Source organism: Contarinia nasturtii, unplaced genomic scaffold (assembly GCF_009176525.2).
Source record: "Contarinia nasturtii isolate CC-2019 unplaced genomic scaffold, AAFC_CNas_1.1 Cnas_scaffold_1371, whole genome shotgun sequence".
Taxonomy (NCBI): Eukaryota; Metazoa; Arthropoda; class Insecta; order Diptera; family Cecidomyiidae; genus Contarinia; species Contarinia nasturtii.
Genome location: NW_022198708.1, coordinates 3,616,781 through 3,641,776, shown reverse-complemented (window position 1 = coordinate 3,641,776; position 24,996 = coordinate 3,616,781). Strand labels below are relative to the sequence as shown.

The 24,996-nt window shown below is 34.4% G+C and overlaps 2 protein-coding genes across 6 annotated transcripts in view; one reads left to right on the top strand and one right to left on the bottom strand.

Moving 5' to 3' along the window:
- LOC116345613 overlaps nt 1–24,996 on the top strand; it is a 90,840-nt gene that overhangs the window by 15,323 nt on the left and 50,521 nt on the right. Inside the window, exon 2 of the mRNA XM_031775089.1 lies at nt 14,983–15,063. The gene's annotated coding sequence lies outside the window, so the exon portion shown is untranslated. The remainder of the gene's footprint in view (nt 1–14,982; nt 15,064–24,996) is intronic.
- The window catches only part of LOC116345614 (autophagy-related protein 16), a 58,624-nt gene continuing 54,167 nt past the window's right edge, over nt 20,540–24,996 (bottom strand). For 2 of the 5 annotated variants that reach the window (XM_031775090.1, XM_031775091.1), the window contains exons 8-10: nt 23,799–24,190; nt 23,483–23,626; nt 21,969–22,176 (exon numbers count right to left, since the gene is read on the bottom strand). In XM_031775090.1, the coding sequence (XP_031630950.1) occupies nt 22,056–22,176; nt 23,483–23,626; nt 23,799–24,190 (657 nt within the window). In that variant the 3' untranslated portion in view covers nt 21,969–22,055. Of the gene's footprint in view, nt 21,937–21,968; nt 22,177–23,482; nt 23,627–23,798; nt 24,191–24,996 lie in introns of those variants that run through there. The other 3 variants (XM_031775093.1, XM_031775094.1, XR_004201523.1) reach the window with 2 other exon arrangements.

The window sequence follows — 24,996 nt, the reverse complement described above, 5'->3', positions numbered from 1 at the left end:
AGAGAGAGAGAGAGAGAGAGAGAGAGAGAGAGAGAGAGAGAGAGAGAGAGAGGGGGGAGAAAGAACGTACAACGAAGCTGGCAGGCAGCCCAACAACACCAACTCTAATAACAATAAATAAGAGTGAAAATAAGCAAAAGAATTGCAAAAGATGTTAGAATGTAAATCATCAGTCTAAAATCTTATTAAAACATCTGCAGCAATACGCCTGCTCTTTTAAACAGTGCATTGTGCAATTTTCTTCTCTCTATCAACTGAAATAGACTGAAAATCGGTGTGTATATCTCATTCGTTTCGTTGTTTGAATTGTGTGTGTGTGTGTGTGTGCAGTGGAAAAAAGTCATTTCTTGGCGGCCAGGAAAACCGTATGAATTATGTGTGTATTTTACATTATTAACATTGAACTTTGCTTGCGAATAAAGTAGTTTCGTTTTTGTGATTTTAGCAATGGCCGGTTAGTTGGCTGGTGTTTGAAGCGAATGCGCGCAACTTTCATTTTTCCTCAGCTTTTGTAATATTGTCACGAAATATAATTGTCGTAAATTACCGGCTCATGGCACACAGCGCACAAATGTTTTGCAGTTCATTTTGTAGTGGTTGTTGATGCCATTACCGCTGTTTGCTGTTCATTTTGTTGTTGTTGTTGTTTCTGTTGACGTAATTCATTTTATGAGTCCAACCGTGCTGAGCGTGTGTTTGTTGCACACTGTGCATCTTTACGATCTTACAAACAATATTCTTAATGTTTGCAACACATAAATTTTCAAGAAGGATTCCAATTTGATTTGATAATGTCGTAATGTTAACGATCGTAATGCTAAACCGTTGGGGCCGATTGGATGCCGGTTGAGTTGCATAGTCATAGAACCATATGTCGGGATCGTTTTACAAATAACATGATTAATCATAGTAAATGGTATTAACGATTATCTGGCCTTTTGTGATGAAAATGGTAATTGGTGAAAATGTTGCGACTTGGCGATTGCGCGTGCGCGCCACAAACAAATAGCGCATTGCTTTTAATGAGTTTTATCTCTGCAGACCACGATTGGTAATCAGATTATTTATAAGTTTTCAAAAAAAAAAAAACACACATAGACAGTGGGAGAGATTTCATATCGACGAGAGCGAAAGATGAAAATAACAGCGATGATGGCTCAATTCCCACTTAAGGCGAAACAAAAAAAAAACAACACCAACAAATCGATCGGAAATCGACGAGACAAGACGTACGCAATCACTTAGACTTTATCGATCAATTGGTATGTGGCATTGGCATTGGTCGTTTGGCCGTTACATAGAGTAGTCACACGGGTTGAATCTTGCGAATTATGTGGCGTTCATATGTACATTGAACGATGTGATCTCTTATGCTCAATCATCTCATTTAGGTAGTTCACATGTGTCGTAATGAAAGAACCGATTTATTTTATTTACGAAACGATAGAAATAAGCTAAATAGAAGAGTGTATACATATTTTAAGCTTTTGCTTTCAGGCAAATTATCTGCCTATTTATATGCGGGAATTCTTATTGAAGTAGCATTTTTCTCTTTCATCTTATTTTAGAGCGTAAATAAATTGTATCTTCTTTGGTGTTTCACTCTCTCTCTCTCTCTCTCTCTCTCTCTCTCTCTCTCTCTCTTTCTCTCTCTCACTTTTCGTTGTTCATGTTTCGTCTCGTCGTTTTGCTCTTTTTCGTACTGATTCAATCGTTAATCTAATTTCGATTATTATATATATTTCAAGACAATTTTGTTTTCATCGCTTCAATCTATTCAGCTCAGTTCATATTTGACTATTCGATTTCGCTATTGCTCTGTTTTTTTTTTAATTCTCTCTGTCTATCATTTTTTTATTCGTTGTTGAAAACGATTCTGTTTTTTTTTATTCATCTTTTCGATCTAATAAACCATTATTAAATGAAATGAAAATATTCATTATTATTGCGCAACTAATATCGTCTCATATTTGACGATGAATAAATTTGTTTGAGCTGGCAGCTTCAGCAAAATTACGATAATTTTGATTTCAACCATCTTTCAAGTACATAATAATAGGTGACATTAGATGATTACCGTGTCGGTATTTGGGACGTATTGCATTCAATAAATTCACAAATAATTTAAAATTGCTACCTCTTGTCTGGAATTTGTCATCGTTCACAGCATAATGAGTGTTGAATTTGTCATGATTTTGCATCGAATATTAATGGTCATTGTGTAGGCATTTGAACAAAATGCAATAACAACAACGTTACAACGAAAGCCAATGAACAAACGAACGGAAAATATTCTGGCACAATTTCAGATTTATTATTTGCATCGAAAGCCGCGGCAAGAGTTCATCTATTCAGATAGATGACCCAAGCGGGAATACAATTGACAATTTTCTATAGTCATAAAATGTATCGAGAATAATAGGTCAAATCGAAGAATTTGTATCGAATAAATGGGTGAAACAGAGAGAAAATAAGTAACGATGAACAGAATTCTATACCTCCTGCTAATTTTCCCGCTGACCAGTTGACAAGCAAATAGAATGGATCTATATGTCTCACGCAACGTTAGCGTTTTTATGTTGTCGCAGTTGCGCACAATATTTAGATATTATTAAGCATGTATTCGGATTATGTCCGACTGATGGACCACCAAAAGGAAGTGACACAAAAGAATGCACAGACACACACACACACACACCCATCAGCAAGGAGAATGCCAAAGTTAACTGTTTCAAAAGTTTACATTTTGAACAGTTCTTATAAATACAAAGCATGTATATTTGGCCCAGCGATTCGATTGTTTTGGTGTGCGATGCGTTGTCATTCCCATTTCATTCATTTTGGGTAATTTTCTGTAATTGCACGTCGTCGTCGGCTGGAAAAAAAATGAATGATGTTCGTGTAAAGATGATCAACACACAAATTTCTTTGGCCCACAAAATAAAACGCAATCATTTTCTTTCTCTTATGCGAAAGCTTGCTTTCATTGAAAAACTTGAAAGTCGTGTGTGATAAGATAATTTATTAGTAATTACTAATGATAGACCTAGTTTACAGAATTTTATTTAATTGCTCCTTTTTCTCCATTTATTATTAATTATGTTATGAACTCCAAACAGATCGTGTGTTCTTTACCACGGACCATAGATTTTGGATTGTGCGTTTCTGTTTCTTTTCGTGGTGTGTTAATTTTTTTTTGGTTTGGTTTTCGGTGAATGAAATGAAAAGAAACAAAAATTATAAGTGAAGAAATGACCATGAGTTGCCCATCTGACTTCCTGTTCCACAAACAGCAATAACAAAAACACTTGAAGATTAATGTGATTTTAATGACTTAATTTCATTGTTATTGACAAATGGGGTTTATTGTTTTCATATCTAATATTTTTCAAATTGTTTTTTCTCTTACATTTTAGCGATCTCGTTAATTATCATATTTGTGATCCAATTGAAAAACTTGGACAGTGGAACAATTCCATAACGTACGGTTTATAGATTGAGTTATATCCAATTTCTTATCTTGCGGCCATCGAGCATCAATCGAAATGTGATGACTCTTTTTAACCTTTCAGCAATTTCGTTTCATTCAATCAACGCTCGATCTTTTGCCCCTTTTCTCGCTTTTATTTTCCAATTAAATCTTATATATGTGATCACTTCAGGCTGTTATTTTTCATTTCAATCGAAAGCATTCTTTCAGTATACAACAATTATCTAATTCAATTCCGTTTCTGTATATATCAGAAAACAAAATCCGCATCACTTTGGAAAAGCAGTCAGCATTCATGAGATTTTGTGCTGTCGTAATTTCAACCATTCATTTTTTTGTTATTTTTTCATTAAATTAAACTGACGTCTCAGTAACAGTAGCACACTAAAGGAACAACTAATTTATGGAGAAAGAAAAATGCAACATGAATACAATGCATCGAATAACATCGGCAACAGTTGCTAAACACACTCACACAAACAAACGCAAGCACGGAGATAGAGAGAGAGAGAGAGAGAGAATGATACACATAAATAAAGAGATGCAACTAATGGAAGTCGAACGAACACGAACAAGCAAACGGGCGAGAGAAAAAATCTGCATTTAATTGAACGAAAATTATGCATTTTATTTTATTATTGTTAAATAGTTGTGTTAGAATTTTTCTCTAAATTGTATTATTTAATTCGAAATTTATTGCATGCGTGCTCTCTTTTTCATTATTGTTGGTTATTTTCTTCGTTTAAATATTGCATCTTTTTGTCGTCTCCCTTTCTGTACATAATTTTCTATCTTATCTCTTTCGTTCTCGTAGAACAACAAAATGAGTTTACATTCTTGCCTAATTGTTTTATGAGTTGAGTACCAAACCAAGACAAGTTTTGACGACATGAAAATGCATTTTGTTCATTTCATATTGACTGCACAATTCTACGCATCGTTCATGAACCAAATGTACTTAAAATTTGATGAGCGAAAAACCTAGCGATTATGCCCAGTTTTGTATACGAACACTATTTATTATACAAAGTACATACAATTTGCAGGAAGATCAAATTAAAAAAAATGAAATGAAAACATGATGATGATTAATATTATTTATATTTTTTAAACCACACCACTTGAATTGAAAACAAAAAAATTAACAAAGTAAACTATTTACGTGGAATTCTGATGTTGCTGTTGTTGTGGTATCATCCATATTCGATGTTCATGTAATAAATGAGTATTTGGTGTGTTTTTTCTCTTATTTGCACATACAACCTTTCTATCTCTCTATAGCTCTCTTTTCATCTTGTTATAATCGACGAATAAATGTGCGCGCTTTTCGTTTCATGCTATGTGTTCGAACAAAATGTGGTCGCCAAACGTGGTTTGTACAGTAGTTGGTTATTTTTTCTATTGTTCGTATTGTGTGCCGTGTGCTCTCCTACATTTATGATCATACATCAAACATCGAAGAGTTCGAGAGAAGAAGAACAAAAAAAAAATGACAGCAGATCGCTCGTCATGGGCACACATAGCGTCATCGAACTGGTCGGCGTGTGTCCGACACAATATGCACACGTGCGCATTATTCACTTGGTTTTACTTGTTCCGCATCGTCGCTCATACCGTCTTATATTCGCATTAATTAATTATTGTTATTCTGCATCGAGTTGGAGAGGGAAAGATAGAAATACTGGACTCTATTTGAGTGCACCATTATAACGGTTATAATATGCTTTAGTTACGGTATTGGATTTGATACATTTTATTCTCATTGTATTCTTTCCCGTCCGTCAGACTCTCTCTACACACACACACACACACACGCGCATACACATTTTTTATCATTCCATTCGCCACTTCGCGATTCGATTACGCAATTTCGAATTGATGAAATCGCATGTATATGTTGGACAACTTTCATTGCAGTTCACAACATATGCATTCACACAAACCAAAAGTCTGAGTGCATGAGTGTCAATTTCAAAATGCGATTACGCACCCGTTGTTGTTGTTGTTACCACTACACTCTATTGCTGATGTTGTTCGTGTATTTTTTTTACACGCCAATTTCGCTCTTATCTTTATCCGGAGTGCGCAAGTACCAACCATTAAACCATTAAGCGTAACAACAAATTCCTGACCATAATAAAATGCAAAAGATTCTGCGTAAACACATGAGATCAACGCAGGAATTCTAAGCGAAAAGTTTTTTACTGAATGAACAAGTATCAGTGCAGTGCACCGTTGAGCAATATAAATTGTGTGTGTTTATTTTTTTATTTTCGTCTATTTTCTGTGAGATATTTTACAAACAATTTCCTTTTCAATGCCACTGATGATGTGATGATTCATTGATCTTCATCTCTCGCGGATGGTTAGTTGGTTTAAGGAATTGAAAGTTGTTTTTTACCATCTGCTTTTGTTGTTGTTGTTGTTTTAAGTGTGTTTCGTGCATTGCGTTGCTGCATTTATTTATGATAAAGTGTTGTTCTAACACTCTACCAATGACGATCAACAAAGAGATATTGCAACAATGTCGAGATTCGTCGACGACTTGGCAGAAGCAAAAAGGTCCGACAGCAACAAATACCGAGCACACAGTTATATAAAACGACGATTTTCGAAATTATTTTCATGGATCGTAATAACCCTTTGCGATCCATGTCGATTCAAGAACAAAGACAAACGTACTACCAAAGTTAGCGGTATTGGAAAATGGAAAGGAATACGTTGTACGCAACATCTGGCAAAATTCATTAATTGATTGTGTTGATAACCACACGATTGTGTTGTGGAGAATAAAACGATGAAAAGTACGTATATAATATGTAAGAATGTATCGACAATGAACTTAGTGAAAAACGAACTCTAGCCAGTGAATAAAAACGTTCGATGCGATCATTAGCTTCGGCAATTCAAATGATATAATGCAAGCAAAATATAATCAACATGCTGCAATTACTTTACAATCTTTCAGCTAGTTTAAAACTAGGCAAAAGACAATAGATCGATCGGGATAGTACACAGAGCATTGAAATCCTGTACAAAGTGTCAGAGGTAATGAAACGAATGGGCATCGTATTGCATTTGATACGAGAGAAAGAAAAAAAACGAACCTCTATCGATATGCAATTGTAAGTTCAACAACGTAAAAATCTCCGGCAAATCGAGCTTGAATGGACCGATGCCCGTTGATATTTGGCATACATTTCATTTCGGTGTAATTTTATTGTGTTTTCTTTGAATTTCGCTTTGTTTTATGTAATCAATGGCAAACAATTGTTTACGATTCGAACGCTTTTGAATTGAACGACAAGTTACATTCATTTATTCATATAAACGAGATAATTAAATTAAATAAGATTTGTGTGTCTGTCTGGCTGGCTGATGTGTGTGTGTATGTGTGCAGTATTCTCAAGTCTATCTCTTATATAGTGGCATCGGTCTTACGGTAAAGATTTAACTTGTTCGATGTATAAATAATCTAAATAAAGAACAAAACAAAACACTCAGCACCAACAAAACAATAACAACGAAATTATTTGAATCTCTTTTTGCGTTTTTGTGGATACGTGTGTGTTGTTTCTGTTGCTCGTTTTTTAAAAAAACTGTTTTTTCTCTGTTTTTTTTTTACTTCTTCATTGGATGCACTTCTATTTTCTCAATGGAAGCGGAATAGTTTCATTTAATGGAATCTGTTCGAATTGCTGGATTTTATGCTGTTTATTTTTGTACCTTTTTCATATTATTTACGTGTACCTCTACGTTTTATCTCGTGATACGTACAGTTTTGCGAACCCATTTTCAAACTATTTCTCTCTTTCTGTCTTTTTTTGTCTGATTAACCCAATTTCGAATGCCGTAATAGAAACGAAGAATGACACAACTTTGGATTTAGAAATAAGAAAAGAAAAAAAACATGCCAAGAATAGGAGAGAAAACTCTTATCACAAGTTACGTAAATCAATCGGACGTTGAATTGTTGCTATGTAGCATCGATTCGCTTTTGGAGAATAGAAGAAAAAAAAATATACAAAGAAAAAAAAGAGACGTGGAAGAAGTTAGCTCTTTATCATGGTTTTTTGGAATTGGGTGAGATTGCTGTGGTGCTGTATTGTTACCATACTTGTTGTATTATGTGTTGCGTTTATATCATTTGTGCTTTCGGCAAGTCTTGTAGCCATATTTTGTGTTTGCGTAGTTTGGCGTGCCGCGAATGTTTCGATAACTGCATATCGAACTTAAAATTGCCACGTACGATAAATGCGCTTTATCATTTTATGAAGCACGTAATATGTATTTTGAAAAGAAAGCAAAAGACGAGAAACAACAGAAGAGAAGAAAATATAAAAAAAAATAATGAATATATGTTATGTGTTGTTGAAATACACAATTCCTTGAGGAAAGTTGCGCAAACATATTTTTGGTATCTCTTCTTAAAATTGTATCACATTCCGAATATTGAATGGAATCGACGATAACAGTGTCGCTGGCAATGGCAACCATAAATTCATACAATAATAAGAACATGTCTATTGATGTGCAAGAGAAAAATAAAATCTGCAAAAATAAAAACAATAACAACCAAAACATAACACACACACACACTCCCGAGCAACATCAACAATAATAACAACGAAATAAAAAGGCAGCCACATAACTCACGACAATCCATAGATTACGGAACATCGAGAGCGATCGAATACAGGTCCGATCGATTTAATCAATGCTTAAGACAAAATGGTAAAATCGGCAAATCTTCAATTGCATCATTTTTCACAAGGGATCCCAAATAATTGATCAAACACACAATGCAGAAATGAATATATGCACAAGAAAATTAGAATAAAAATTCGAACAACGAATCTGAAATCTCGTCTTTCTCGTCTCTTCTGAACAGACATGTACAGATCGAGACGATTGCATTACATACAGAATCGAAAGATAGGCGAAACAAGAAACAGTTACAATATATCATGCACAATTATTATTAGGCATTTCGTCGTAACTTTTTTTTCATCGTATTTGATGTTCTGTAGTTGCAATCGGTGTGTGTGTGTGTGTGTGTGTGTGTATGTGCGCGCGCTTTTTTTCGTTATGCATCCATTTTATTATTATATCATACGTGTGTAACAATCCAACATGAAAATTGAAAAGGCCACTGGAATCACATAGATATCGAGAAAATCTATCTGTAGACAACAGCGAAGTGGAAAAAAAATGCACTGGGGAAATGTAGCAATGGTAAACGAACAACAATAACAAAAAATCGTAACAAACTGAAATGTATCCATTCGAAATCACACACTTAAAAACAATACAAATGATGGAAGATAGACGAAAGCACAACAATAAAGGCAAAAAAGAGTGCGAGATGCACCAAACTAGAGACATACACATACAGTTTAATAGGGCCAAGAGTGAGAGACCGAGATAAAAATGGGGGGGAACTCGAAATGCACACCGGGCCGAACCGTTCGTTTATTAGAAATTAAATATATGCGTTGTGTGAATACCAACAGTATCGATGTGAAAAACGTACACAAAAAAGTACATTGGTTGACTGTAGCACACTCACAAAATGCCGAATGTCTGCCATTCCGCAAAATTTGAATTCGTTGTGTATATATATCATCTCGTTCGTTTGCTCTCTGCGTTTTTTTTTATCCATATGGTATATTATATTTGCCGCACCAAATTGATTGTTATTAGTCGGGTTGTGCCGCGCTACAGTTACAATTGTGTTGCATTTTTGCACTGCTGTTCTATTGGCATTGTTGTTTACGATTATTATGAAGATTTTTCGATACTTGGTTCTCTCTGGATTCTATTTGCCGTCGTCTTCCTTGTCAGTCTTATTCATTTCAATTTTTTTTCTGCTGTTGTTGTTGTATTGTTTCGTTGTGGCTTATTCTTCTCTCATTCATAACGTGTTTTGAATCAATCAATTATAAGTTTTTCGCCGAACTTGCCCGAAGATTTGTGTTTCCGTCTGAAATCCGAACACACAGGCACAGACAGTAAAACACACATTTCGCATGCACGATTTGCCACAGTTTCGATATTCAGATTGAAAAATGGTGAATATGAACTGAGAGCAATAATAACAAAAAAAAAACCAATAACAACAACAAAATATAAAGTATACGAATTCCTCAAATTACTAACGTTTTGAAAATGCTTCACACATGCACTACCATATTGGTTATAGTTCATGCAAATCTGCCAAAGATATTACACCACATACACTACATTTTATTTGCCATAGAAATATTCGTTCAAGTTCATTTTTCATCATTACTTTGTGTGGCATAACCGAAACAAAAACTTACAGGTCATAGCCAAATATAATGTATACACAAAGAAATTTAAATGAAATAGTGAAAAAAAGAATACATTAAATAACAAAGAGTCGAACAATTGAAGTAGCTTTTCAGAAGTAAAAAACCACAATCGACGTTGTTTTATTTAAACGATAAGATACAAATCTTATTAAATCGATTGATTCAGGGTCATTGGTTGTTTCATCTCTCGCCCCATTTTTGTGCTTGTTGCGTGTTTTTTCTCCAAATATAGCACACATAGAATTGTGCGTAGATCACAAATATGTGGAAAATTAAGCGCGTAAACGATCAAGTCATTGGATTAATCACCTTTTTCTTTGCCACTTTGAATCCATCGCGTAAATGGCGAAATTACTTTCTCTAATTCGCAGCCGATCACTTAATCGAATACATTTCAGTTGTTTTTTTTGTTTTTTTCTTGTGTTTCTGGTCGACAAATGACCAACCAAATTAGAAGCCTTTAAATGAAATACGGAAAAAATGGCACAAACATGCAATCTTCAACAAAAAACATATCCATGGTGTATATAAATTTACTGCATAGAGTTCAATTACCCGTCAATTTTTTTTAAATGATGGATCAATCTAGAAGTTTATTAAATTTCATTTAAATAAAACTGAACAATATGAATTTGGCTGAATTTTCAATAATACTTTTTTGGAAGAAAAATGAACATCAATCCGCCTTAGAATGATGGAATGAACGAATAAAAACTAAAATAATAATTCGTAGAACATGTAATTTAACCTTAAATCATTTGAGAGCAAAAACATCGAGAGATTCTAGTGAACAGAACGAAAATGGCATTAGAGATGTAGAAAAAAAAGATCATGAATGAGGAGGAAGAATGTGTATTGAATACAGAAATAGAATGAGCGCTATTTTATTAAACGATATTTCCGTCTGTTGTTCATGACCTCTGTCCAAATGTGTAATTTTCATGTAAGTGCACGACGCATAAATCATGCATGTCGATCACATAGGTCACGGTATTCGAACAATACGCACTACATTGTGCATGCACTCTTAATTATCCCTTTTTCGGAATTACTTGGCCTGTGCGAATTATAATTTTTCATCGAAATTCACGCTTCAATTACATAAAAAGCCGAGAACAACCTCCATGAATGTTCTGTTTCCGTTGAAAACATTAAATAAACAAAACGGCCGATTTAATTTATACCAAATTACGTACAATAATGTGTGCGTGTACGTATGTAATGTAAACGCTCTCTATCACTCCCTGACACACACACTCCCTCAGTAAGCCGCACCGCCTCAGTTAAAACACAACGAAAAAATAAAATGCGAATGGAAAAACGACAAAAACTACAACATTTCCTCCGGTCAATAATTGAAATAAACAATTATACCTGTTAATTTTCAATTTATAAGAACATGCGAAATGTGGTGCTGCATTGCGAATTGCGTTTTGTCTGATAAGCATTAAATACAGCAATTACATTCCCATATATCAGATGAAAATGCAATGTTTAGAGGCCGAAACTGTTCAGGATGCCCATGTTCAACCTAATACATTGGCATTAATGCCATCTCTATTGCAGCTCATATTTTAGCGATATGGATTGTTCGTTTTCTTTTTCTGTTCTGGTCGAAGATCGGTTTGTTGATTTATACCAAATCTTATAAAATATGAGATTTTGGCTCGATGTGGCGTGAGCAAGAATAACGCGTTCTCTCTCACCAGCCATTAGCTTTTTGCTTGTCAAAAATGCATGTGAACTGTTCTCTCTCTCTCTTTCTCTATCACACATAGATACACCAAGAGCTCTCATAGAGAATCGATTCTTTTCAGACTCGTTGCATCAGACCGTTGTCAGTTATGTACTGTTCCTTTTTATTCGTATCTTTTCTTTTCATTTTATTTATTACATAACTTCTGAATTCTGAAAACGCAACACGATGAAATTTAATAAAAACTAATGCCAGCCTACGTTCACGCGCTTGCACTTTTTTCTACGGCAAAATTGTGCACCTTTGAACTTTTAAGCATAAATCTGTTTGATTATGTTTCGCGTGAAGCTGCTTATTTTACTTGATTTTCATTTTCGTCATGGTCGGCAGATGAGTGTGTGCGTGTGTGTGTGTGTTTGCTAGAGAATCGATTGAAACCAAACAACAACAAAATTCAAACGAAACGAAAAATAAAAATAATCGAACCGCATATTGAACGATAAAAATTTCAAATGATGTGTTTGCTATTCGGAATGAATTCTCAAACTTGGCTCAACATACCAAAGAAGTGCATATTGGTTGCTGTTTGGATTCTTTCCCTTTTTTTCACATTGTTTAAACAGTAAAATGAAATCTATTAATTTCCCTGACCTTTCCACACAGAGTTCTTATTATTAAATAGGGAGTTATATTCTTTCGATATTCACCTTTCTTCGATATCGAAAACATTCAATTCGATCGCATCTTTATCTTCATCTAAAACAATATACTAGCCAATGTTTTTTTTTTCTTCTTCATGTTCGCATCGACTTGCCAAAGATGAAAGAAAAGCACTTTTTTCTTTGTCTTTCCATTTCTGAATGGTGATTGTCTCTCGTCATTTCTGTTTATTTTTTTTTTATTTTCCAAATAGATTTCAAAGGAACGCAAAGTTATTTCGCTCGCCCAACGCGAACGGACAACACGAATCGTTTGCCCTTTGGCTTTTCAATGAAAATTGTGGAAAATTATAAGAACAAAAATGAAAGTGATCATTATAAATGGTTTTTTTTTGGAGAGTGCGTCTATGTGACCGGTACTTTGCCGTCGATTTTCGTGATTTCTCTACATAAAAAAATCTGAGAAAATAATTTTTTCGCATCAATATAACTGAATCTTTCTACGGCGCTGACATTGCACACCAATTTTCCCATTGATCAAACAATGTATTTTACAAAACTAAATATTCGTTCGCACAAATGCTTGACGTTTTAATTGTTGTTGTTTTGTTTGCTCAATTTTCTCTTTGAGACCATATCCATTTTCACATTTGAAATTCTCTCGAATAGGCTGTGTTTCTACGTTAATTGCTACGTCGTCAAACGATTAACAGTTGTTTTCCACCATGCAAATAAATATTGATTGACAAGTTGATTCCGGGTATGTGAACTGCTTAATTTGTAGGACCTACATCAATGTTATTTCGCATGCACTTGGAAATGAATTATAAATCAAGTGTATCTTTTTCGACGTTATTTGATTGATTAGAGGCTCAAAAAATATATATTTCAAGTTCGTAAACGAGTCAAAATGAAGAAAAACTTCGTTCAGCCACTATGATGGTTTGAAAGAGTAAGAGAAAAAGCTTGTTTCGTTTACTGATTTATCGTTTGTGTCTCAGAAGACACACATTCAAACACATATGACATTAAAGAAAAAAAATTGATTGATATTCAATGGTTCAGTTGAATTTTTGTGTGTACACCGTGCGCCAAAGTATCGGTAAAAACCGTAGAGCTGAGGTGTTCATATAGCTATTTTGCTGGTACATTTATTTGGTTTTGTTCAATGCCTTTTTCTTCAATAAAGAAAAATCATTTATCTTCAACAAATTTTCGAATTCTTTGCACTGCTCGAATTTTAATGAAATCGTATCAAGTGTTGGTTTCAAGTTTTGAATATTTGAACTGTGTGCCCATACCGATAGAATATTCGTTTAGCATATCTCATTTGCCACTCTTTGTTCGATTCATTTTTGGTTAGATTTTGCCTATTTTTACTTCTTTCATCCGTATGGTTTTTTCTTATATCTTTCTCGTTTGCTCTAATTTATTTATCTGACGCGCAATGCGCATTGTTTCCCAATATTCTATTCATCCTAGTTGTGATTTTCATTGATGGTTTATTTGCCATTGCTGTTGCTCTTTTATTCAGGCTTTTGTGTTCCGTTGATCAGTCGGCCGTTCACCGACCTTTCTTTTCTCTATACATATATGCATTGCGTTAGATGCGTGAGATGCGTATAATGTATTGTATATCAAATGGAAAGAAGAAAAATAAGTAGCAGATTATTAAAAACAAGAGCAAAAATTCGGTTTCGACTCGATCAACAAAGTAAGGGAAAAGCTACAAGCGTATAAAACGTATACATATATATATTTTGTTCATTTGTATCGAATCACAGAGTCGCATGCTATAAAATAAATAAATAAAAAACCATGGAAAATATTCATGACTAATACAAACACACGCATGTATATACGTCGATTTGTAAGCTGATATATATTCTGTTGTTCGGCAAGTGATCTCTTGTGGTCATTTTACCATTTTCTTTAGAAATTAATCGTGGCCAGTGCTTCTTAAATGTACGCATTGATTCGCATTGACGGAAACTTGTGGTGCCCTTCAACGTTCAACCGTTATTGTGTTACCAACTATGACAAGCACAATAATTGTTACTTTGTACGATTCAGAAGATCAACATGAACAATCAATTGCATCATCGTCAAGAAGCAGAAGCATTCAATATTTTATGATTACTGTGGTGTCCACCATGTGAAACGTACACCACACGCAATCTAAACGAAAGAAAACAAAACATTTGAGAGCTCTTCAACAGATACAATTATTAAATAGATACACGCGTGGATTCCATCGGACAAGGTTCGCCACCCGACAAATCTTGAATTTCCGTTACAAATCATAATCAAAATATTCATCAAATGGTTGAAAGAGACCAATTGTGCTTATCGAATTTTATGAGAAAGACAGTAAGTGTGTGTGTGTGTGAGAGAGAGAGATAGAGGGAGCGAGAGTTTTTTTAAGTGCTGACGATTATGATCAGCACGGTACAATGAGAACCAACGAAGAGTTTTGGTTTAACTGGTGCCGTATTGTCGTTAGTTTCTCTTAATTTAACCAATACGGTGTCCAATGGCATGAAGATGTCCAAACAATAAACGATAATCAAGCACTAAGTCGTGTGAAATCGTCGACACTCAAAAAGAACAAACGAAATTCGATGCTTCGTTTGTTATATACAATTCGGGTATTATACAGCCGGCAGACATTTAACTCGAATTAAATCTCATTGCGCAAATTTATATTCGAACCTTTAATCAAATCGAAAGCGAGCCTAAATCATTTTGTTATTCATTTATTTTTTTCTCACTAAATTCGAATCGTTTTCCTTTTAATTTCAGATTCGCTTTTTCATTGTTTGAATGTGATCGGATTTCCGTCCTTTTTTGGTCATAAAGCAGTTCTAATAACAAAACAACAAGGTATGTTATATTAGTATTTTGTTAAAATTTTGGTATTTATCATTTGGTTACCGTACAGATTCATTAAATGACGTATGTGTATCGCTCTTTGCATGAAAACGAAACACACTGTCACACAAAAAATCTGTAAAACTCACCGTTATTGGGTGCTTTGTGTTGCAGAGAATGCAGAGTTGATCACATGCTGAAAGCAAAAATATATACATACATGATCTGTTCGCAAAGAAAGAGAAATGAATAGTAAAATCTCATTTTTTTTTAAATTTCTTTTTTATTTATTGATCAAATTGTGCTGTTTTTGTGTGTGTGGAATTGGTTTTCAATCTACGTAGAGAAAAAGTTGAACGGCGATCACCGTATTTTCATTTGAATCGATTTTTTTGTTATTCTTGTCGATGTGTGTTATGCAAAAAGCGAAATTTTCGACTTCGAAAGCTTAAACTAAACTCATTTCTTCATCTCCATATGAAACTGAATCTGAAAAAAAAAACGAAGACGAAAAAGAATATTTTTTATGGATATTAGACCAAACAATAGATAGGCAATTTTCAATATTTTACCGATGTGCGTACATGTGTGTTTTCAACAATAGAACCAAGTAACACACACCGAATAGCTAATCCAATCGAGAGAATGAACCAAAAAAAAAATGCACGTGTATTTTTCTTTTAAATATAAATTCGGTTTGATTTGAGGCACACGAACTCTTTTGTATGCGGTTATTTGAAACCGTTTTCATTTCAATGGCTACTAAATGTTTTTTATGGTAAATTTAAAATGTGCCAATCACACGTACAACAAGTCATTCAGATTGCGGGATCACATTGAGCCGAACTCACATTAATATCGATACAATATGTGATGTGCGTGTGTGAAACTGATGGCGACGATTCTGTCTAACATTTTGGCGGTGTTGTGAAATCTCGTTCAAATTTATTCAGATCAGATTTTCACAGTGTGACGATATGAGAGTGATGACCATCTCTCTTTTTGCCATTTCATCTTTTATTATGAAAATCGAATTTCGTTCAATTCGAAAAGAGATTCCATTACGTTTCGAAGCGATGATTGTGATCTACAAGATGAACACATAACCATAGCAGCATATTTCTAAGCACAACAAAGGCAACCGAACTATTTATTATGATATGCATTCAAAACGACAAACATTTTTCACGAATGTAATTTGTGAATAGAGATGACAATCTGGTTCTCATTTCATTTTTCTTCTCTTTTGCCGATAATAATTTGACCGGCAGCTACTACTTTCAACCACTTTAATTCCGTTCAAACATTTTATTACACATCAAATGCGCAATTGAAAATTACTTAAACTAGGCAGAACAAGAGAAATAAATACTTTTATTAGCATAAACACATAAATATGGAACTAATGAGAATTGTTTACAGTTCGGTAAAGTTTTATGACCTTTGTTCAGTTTATCGTGTATCCGATTCCAAAAGATAGAAAGAGAGACAGCGAACGAGCACATTAGCCATAGTTACTCGCACACATAGCGGTTTGACGATGGCAAACAAAGAACCAAAGGAATTTAACATGAACATAAAATTGTCATTTTGTATTCGGGCGCTACTCGAAAAGTTGCATGCCTATAGCCTATGGCCAACTACATTTACATTACAAGAAGATGGGGGAAAAAAACCAACAAGTTTGAAGAGAAAAACAAAATAAGATGAAAAGAGACTTACACATAATTACTTACCGACAAACAAATCAAAAACGATAAGCGGAAAGAGCATCCATCGCACCATCGTGTTGAGTAAATAATTTAACGGCAAAACTCATGAACAAAAATCTAAGAAGATGAAAGAAAAAAAAAAACAACGCTGAAAAAGACAAACGGTCATTATGATTTGGCGACCATTTACATACGCATCGGTGATGAGAAAAGTTACACACTTGTGTGACAATCCAAATCCGAACATTTAAATTCTCTCACACAATGTGCTCAATGGCAAATTGCATATTCTTCGCGGTTTGAGAATTTGTTTTGTGACACAACTGTTTGCACAGAAACTGTTTGCTCCGGTTCATTTCTTTCATTAGTCTTGCCGCTTGCGCACGCGCATATTTCTATTTTATTTATTTTTTTATTTTGTTTCACCGAAAATTAATCGTTATGCGTTGGTGAATCACATACACCCAACTATGGATTAAATTCATGGATGTTAACTTGACTGAAATCTCCGTTGTGAGCATTAAAACTAAATTCCAAATCTCAGATGGAAAATAGAGAACATTATTATGTCATTAAATGGCATTTTGTTTTGGTTTTTTTTTAACGGTTCGAATGAGAAAGGGGAAAAAAGTTTGAAGCAAATAAAATCTCTCATGTAATTTATAAGCGATTTGTGTGAATGCATAATCTCATATGCAGATAGATTGTTTATGTCTTTTGTTAAATGCAGACCAAACACATGTGAAATAGAAGAAAAATAAATTGCCGATGAAAATTGTTGAGATAAATATTTGAGAAGCGATGTATGATGCGCACGCGTGTACGTTAGCATTTTTCGTTGGATGCACGAAAGCCCATCACACACATACACAAAATATACGTTGTTGTACGAATGTCTCATATGCATGCGCATATGGCGATAATAATTGGCACATTATTCACTCTTATAGCGAATCAGTGCATTCTCTATGAACGGTTAAACACGCCAATTAGATTATTTACCTTTTTTTTGCATATCGGATAATTAATCATATAAACACATGCGCGCCTGATCTGAGTCGCGCGCTCACACACAAACTATTATGCCAAAAAGCCATTAAATCATAGGCCTGTCATATTGTAATGTGTTGTGCACATCAAGCGTGGCAATCAAAGATGCAGACATTGCCATTGCTAGCCACATAAGAGACTTTGTGCACATGCACCAGCACCAACAACAGCAGCTAAGTATAAATTATTACCATACGGTTTCAATGCAAAACACAGCTATTTCAAAGCTCCTTTTAACTCTTGTACAAATAAAAGGAAATGCATCTATCTCTCGCCGGCAAGCGTAAACACGCGCGCGCTTCAATCGACGAGTGACGACTGTGAAAATGATGCGCGTGCGCGTATGATGCACCAAGTATCTTGTGCCACAATGAACATTTTATGTGCACTTTGTCGGATCAGTTCAACACCGTTGCGCCGCATGGTGCGGTAATGAGTATTAAGATATTTTAAGTATTCGTGATTATATGTTGGAATGAACGCCACTTCACACTTTTTGAAATGCGTCACTCAAAATATGCTCTTGTTCTTATTATTTTCTGTGGAATTAGATTGATCGATACGCAAACATGTAAATATTGTCGGCTGTCATCATTCTGTGAAGAGCTCACGACCAATCAAAGTGAGAGATCATGCTCACCGGGCACACATAACTTTATTAACCGGATTATTATGCGATCAATTACCGAACGAATTAATTTTTAAATGTCAATTTTTAGTGGCAGAAGAAAAGATAAGGATTTATCGCATAGAAGGTGCACGATCCTCTTTCCGGTTGTTGTGCGATTAAGTTTTTTTTTTTGGTTTGCTGCAAATAATTTTATCGTTTCCTTTGGAGATGCACCAAATAAAAACACACAAGAACAATAGCACGATCAACAGAACGCAAAAAACAGCAAAAAAAAAATCGAGCGACTACATTTCAATTATGTTGCGAATTAATTAATGGCTTCGGCAAAGTCAATTTTCATTATCGATTCGCACGAAAGGGTTTTCACGTTTGAATGAGTAAGTTTACTGCATATATTTCGCGCAACGTTTGCTAGTGTTTTATACATTGTATGAATATAAAGAGGAAAAAAAAACACAATCTCAACCGAACATGTGTATCGAGGAGTGTTACAAACGTTTTAATTCACTTTTTGCGAAAGGCTTTTGTGCATTCGCGACTCCATCTGTCTCCTTCAGTTGCATTGTATTTCAGATTTGAATAGGACCGAACACTTGGGAACATACTTTTAATCCAATTGAGATACATTATTTTACACGGTCAACATATAGTCGAAATGAAAGAAAAGAAAGAGAACAAAACTTACGCGGTGATTAAATTAAAGTTTTTTTTTGCGTTTATCTTTTGCACTCAACAAGTGCAATAGCTCCTTTTTTTTGCATCCAGAGCAATTCGAACAAGTGCTTGTTTCGAAACTGAAAACATGTTATTACAATACGATGTTAGGATACCATGTTTAGAGTCGGTTGAGTTGTTGTACTTCCTTTTCTCTAATTCTATGTCCCTCTCTCTCTCTCTCTCTCTACCTACATCACGATTATCTCTTTATTCTCATTTGAATTAGGAGACAGAGAGCCATAGAGAAAAGAACGTGAACACCAAATGCGTACGAAGAAAGTCAATTGCTTTCAGACAGAAGCATATGTATGTGTGCACAAGATGTAAAGGTCGAATTGTAATTGCGATAACGCCAAATGCGTGCGACGAACGACTTTAGAAAAAGAAGACCAATCCATGTGCAACTGAATAAAATTCTACATGAGTTTATACATTGGCAAAATATTCACAAACCGTAATTTATCACATACCACGATTTCAATTGCTATTACACTATTTCTGCAATCCACTTTGATTTCAATTCAATACAGAGAGATAGAGAGCAAATAGTTTTTACATTTTCGTTTTTCATTAAATTACTTTCCATACGTATTGAAATTCTCTGCATTGAATTGTGGCTCAGGCAATGCTCGCGAGCAAACACACATGAAAATAAACAAGTCGTCTCTAGATGCAAACACATGCTTACGTCACACAAATCTAAACTCGACCATAGTATAGAAATCTAACGTAATCAATTATGGTTTATTGATCTTTTCGTTCACACATACACACGATCATAAATGTATCGTTGTCAGAGCGCGCAAGACGAGTTCGTAGATCGATATGTATGGCATTGTTAGTACATTTGCCTTTTTTTCATGTCATTCAGTTACAGCGATAGAGAGAGAGAGAGAGAGAGAGAGAGAAAAGCCGCCCCGAAAAAAGGTTATACATATAAATCCAAAGAATTCTCGGAACCGTATCTTTTCTATTTGGTCATCTACTTGTTTGAGGATTCCTTTTCCAGCTCACTTACCATGCCGCATTGTTCGTTAAATTATTTGATCAAAAGACTTCCCCATCAATTTGATTGATAGCGGTCAATTACGTTTTTTTTTAAATGTGTTGAAAAAAATGCTCATTTCAAACATTAAGATCAAAACTCCGATTCAATATCGACGCAAACAACAAAAATGTTTCTTTCTATTTAACAATGCAAAACACTAGCGGTGCCAGCAGTTTTTTTCCTTCATACTTACTAACTCGGTTTTTTCCCTTCATTTTTTTTCTCTCTGTCTTTGCCAATACAAAAAGAATAACACAAAAAAACACACACACCTTAGTTAAAAATATTAAATAGTTTTTTTTCTGTTCATTATTGCAAAATTCTTATTAAACTATCTTTATGCGTATCAACTATGAGTAAAAATGCTTATAAATCTCCTTATGTTTTCGTTTGTGTCTGTGTATTTTCTTCTCTGATTTTGTTTTTGTTTGATTTCAAAATATTAATCACTTGTTTGCTGGAATATGAAACGAAATACGATTGAAGTGCATTAATTTGAAATGAAAAATTGTGCCCAAATTTTAATCATCGATAAACAAATAATGTCATTGCATGAACCGTTTGTGTAGCAGCACAAAAAAAAGAGACCGAAACAAAACATTGGACATTTTTTTTTTGTTTCTTTCGTGGCGATGAATGCGCACAATTCTCTCCATTTATGTTGCAAAAACAGCGAGAAATCCAATGATTGTGAAAATTGAACGTATTGTATATGAAATGTAGACACCGCTTTAATTCTTATCATATCTATCAATTGGACTTAAGCAAAATAAACAAATTGTTCAATTGAATGTTTATCATGCTTACAACTATACATATTTTGAATCACAGATCCATGGATTTTATCGATAAATTTGACTAATCAATTAAATTACATGCATTGTGTATGATGCAAATTATTTGTTGTGAATGATTTTTGATGGACGAATAACAGTTATCATCAATCTGTGTTCAAGCATACAATTTATATTTTCTTTTTTTTTTTAAACAATATTTCTATTTTCGTTTCTTTAGCTGTAATATCGTCATTAAATTACCGATTGATTCATGCCATGCATATACATTTTGTTTTATTATTGCTGGTTCATCGATTTCTCTGAATGAAATCTTATCTTCATCGTCATAAAAGAATAAAATTACATTTATTTGTTTCTCTTTCTCTCTATTTCGTTCATCGTGCAATACACAATTTAATATCATTTCGTTAAAAAATATATCGATGGCGCTTGACGCCGTCATACTAGAAAAACCACATGGATATTATTTCGAAATCTTTTTTTTATATTTAAATTTAAACACAACACTTGCTATATTCCTTGACGTCAATGCGAGCTCAAATGGCCGGCTTTGTAAAAGCAATGCTACATATTCAATTCACGTACATTTACATTAATTTGTCTTCTCTAAGAAAATTATTTAGAACGTAGACACGTATTGATTATTTAAAAAAATTGAAAAAAAAAAACAAACATAGTTAAGATTTATCATACAGAAAATATATAGATTTTAAACATATTCTTCATTTTTTCGAATTAGCACGCATAATATTACTTTAATGGAACACCATAGAAAATATCTGGAAAACAAATTGATACGCAGAGATACCTAACAAATGGAGATTTTGAAGTGTCTTTTAATTTGTAAAAAAAATCAGAGGTAAAAATACGGAGTGATACTGGTCCGAATCGATGAAAATCTTTCTATCTTCTTCTTTTTCCTCTCTCTCTCTCTCTCTCTCTCTCTCTCTCTCTCTCTCTCTCTCTCTCTCTTCCTTTTGATTCCGAGTGCTGTATGTGTAGGTTGAATTTAGTTGTTTCATGTTGTTAGGTAGTTGTATTGTTTCAATTTAAGCACTCGACCAAATGATGCAAGTTTTAGCCCGATCCACCGTTGCCAATACTGAACTGAATGGGTTCCATGAGACGGCTGTCACAGCAGCAGCACTGCGAATAAACAAACCACCCGGTCTTGGGAGGTGAAAAACAATGTTTTCCATTTTTGATGCAAACACATTATGCACATTTACGCAAAAAAAAGGATTGAGATTTTTTGATATAGATATGTTAATGAAATTGATCGTTGTCGAAATGTTGTTGAAAATGAATGTTTCAAATGAAATGAAATAATTTGAAAAAAAAAAAAGTCAAATGAAATAAGGCCATCACCACAAAAATGAAATGCCGGTTAACCACAAACTTTCTATACGCAAATTGTAACACGAATGTGGAAAAGGAAAATTGGCAAATTGAATCATGCATGGAGAATAGAAAAAAAATGTTTAAATATGATGTGTGTTGACGAATCGTATTTTGCTTGCCATTGGAAATGAAATTGAAAAAAACTGATTGAGTTTTCTCACTTCGCTTTCTATCCAGTGTGCAGAAAAACGAGCAGTCTTTAAAAAGAGAAATTTAAATGCCCACAGCTTCATTCTTTCGTTAGTTATTTTTTTCTTCTTCTACTTTCAATTGACATACGTATGAGTCACACAATGAATTGATTACATTGTGTTTTTGGTACGTTTTCTAGTGCAACTTAGAAAGATGTGTGGAGAGAATCGATTATGGTTGCGCGGTTTTTTCTTTCATTCCTCGCTTGCTAAACACATTGAATCGAACACCTGAAAGCGAATAAGTTTTTAGGCACATTGCACCCGTATTCATATGATATAGATATTTGGAATTCTTGCCGATACTTCTTTGGAAGCTCGTATGGATGGCAAAATGCGCTGGTGAATGCCCAACGCATCCACGGTAGAAAGAGCTCTTGGCGTTGTGCGGTGTGGAACGAAAGGTACATATTAACCGCAAATATGTATGGTTTCAGATTGTATTTATGCAAAACTCTTGATCGACGATATTTTAGTGAATTATAATTTTGCTGCAAAATGAAAAATATTTTCCTTTTATTTTGTTATACCGTTTGATGCCTCTCCGACAAAGCCAAACACACGTGAACGAATGAGAGCACGCATAAAATGTTGAACGTGTATTTGTATTTGATATTAACAAAGATCTTACAAACAATTTACGACGAAAAGAATATGATAATTCTAGTTCAAAAAACTCATTCGCTTTCATGTGCTCAACTCAAGTTAAGCGAGAAATGAAAGAAAAAACCGCGTTCCAAAGTTAGGTGATGCCCAAAGTGAAAATGAAAATAAAATGAAAGCAAAATGTCTTACACAGTACAGACACTCAATTCGAAGCAATAAACACTATTCACATACATTACATCAATAAAAAGCGTTTGCCAAATAAAAGTAACACTTACGAATTTTCCTTGAGCGTGCCTTCTAACTGCCCGTTGATATTCCATATGAATATTGCACCGTCATTTGAACCAGCCGCAATACGACTTGTATCACGGCTAAACGACACACGAGACCAGTCACAGCTAACTTTGAAATTATCATTGCTGCATACATCGACGATAGACCGGCGTAGAAAGACAACAGTAGCGCCAAACGAATTTTGGGCAAAAATTGAATAAAAAGAAAAGAGAAAGGATAATATTGATGTTTTCTAATTCGGTCTGTGAATGTTGCCGAATTGAGAGAGAAAAAAATGTCTATAAACGATATAGCTACCTAAACGTTTTGATTATCTGGTTCATGCGTAGATCCAATAATTTAATCGTATCGTCACGAACACAGCTCAGTAAATATTGACAATCTTTCGATAGATCCAACGATGTAATTTTACCTTGTAGCACAATTTCGTTGGCCGAACAATCGGTTCTTGTATCCCAGAAACGGATTTTTTTGTCGTAATGTCCACTGATGATTGTGGTGCCAGATACATCAGTGCCCGTTGTGACTAAATCGTTACAACTCGAACCAGCAAATTTTGTTTCAACACATGCTCGGCTTCGTAAGTCCCATATTTTCAATGTTCGATCGTGACTTCCAGTTACGACTTTCGATGGTTCGCCCAAGAACTTAGCTGCCATCACTTTCCCACTGTGTCCAGTCAATGTATGCTACAAAAAAGAAAAAAAGAGAGAAAAAAAATTCACATTAATTTATCGATTAGAATTGAATCGAAAACATCAACAATCGAATAAAAAACCATACGATGTTGCTGGTTCTCAATAGTAAAGAAATGGAAAATGTCCGAGCAGATCTTTCGTTCGGCTCTCATTTTCAAATGCAAACAATCAATTTTGATGTTCAAGGCTAATTTGTTAATTCAATTGAATACGATCAATTCTCTATCTGCAATTGATGCAAATAGCCATTAATATGAGAACCAATGAAATACAGAGACAATAATAACACAAAAAATAAAGGCACTCTTTATTCATATACAATAATTTCTCGGGCATGTAATTGAATCAGCCATGTAAAACGAACGTGAAAATCCCACGATATGCCATTGTGCATACTTTATATACCCGAGAATATTAGAATTTATTTCTGATTTTTTTGCATGTGTGTGTGTGCGCGCGATCAAATTCGATGAGTCAAAGCGGGAAAATAATATGCAAAGCGAATAAATTTGTTTTCGTTTATCGAATCGTTCAAGCAGAACGCAATTCAATACTGTTAGTTTATCCGTTCAACTTGAGTTAATCTATTATAATAGCGCGTTCAAAAATCACAATTCACAGTGTTTAGAATGGCCAAAGATACACATTGGCTGACAATATGGAAATTGATCACGGTAGCGAACGCGAACGCGTGCGCATATCAAATCAATCTATTTTTTCAATGGAAACTAAATGACAGCTACAATGCACTGTATATATATGCGTAATCGAAATGAAGGCGGAAAACTGAATCTTAT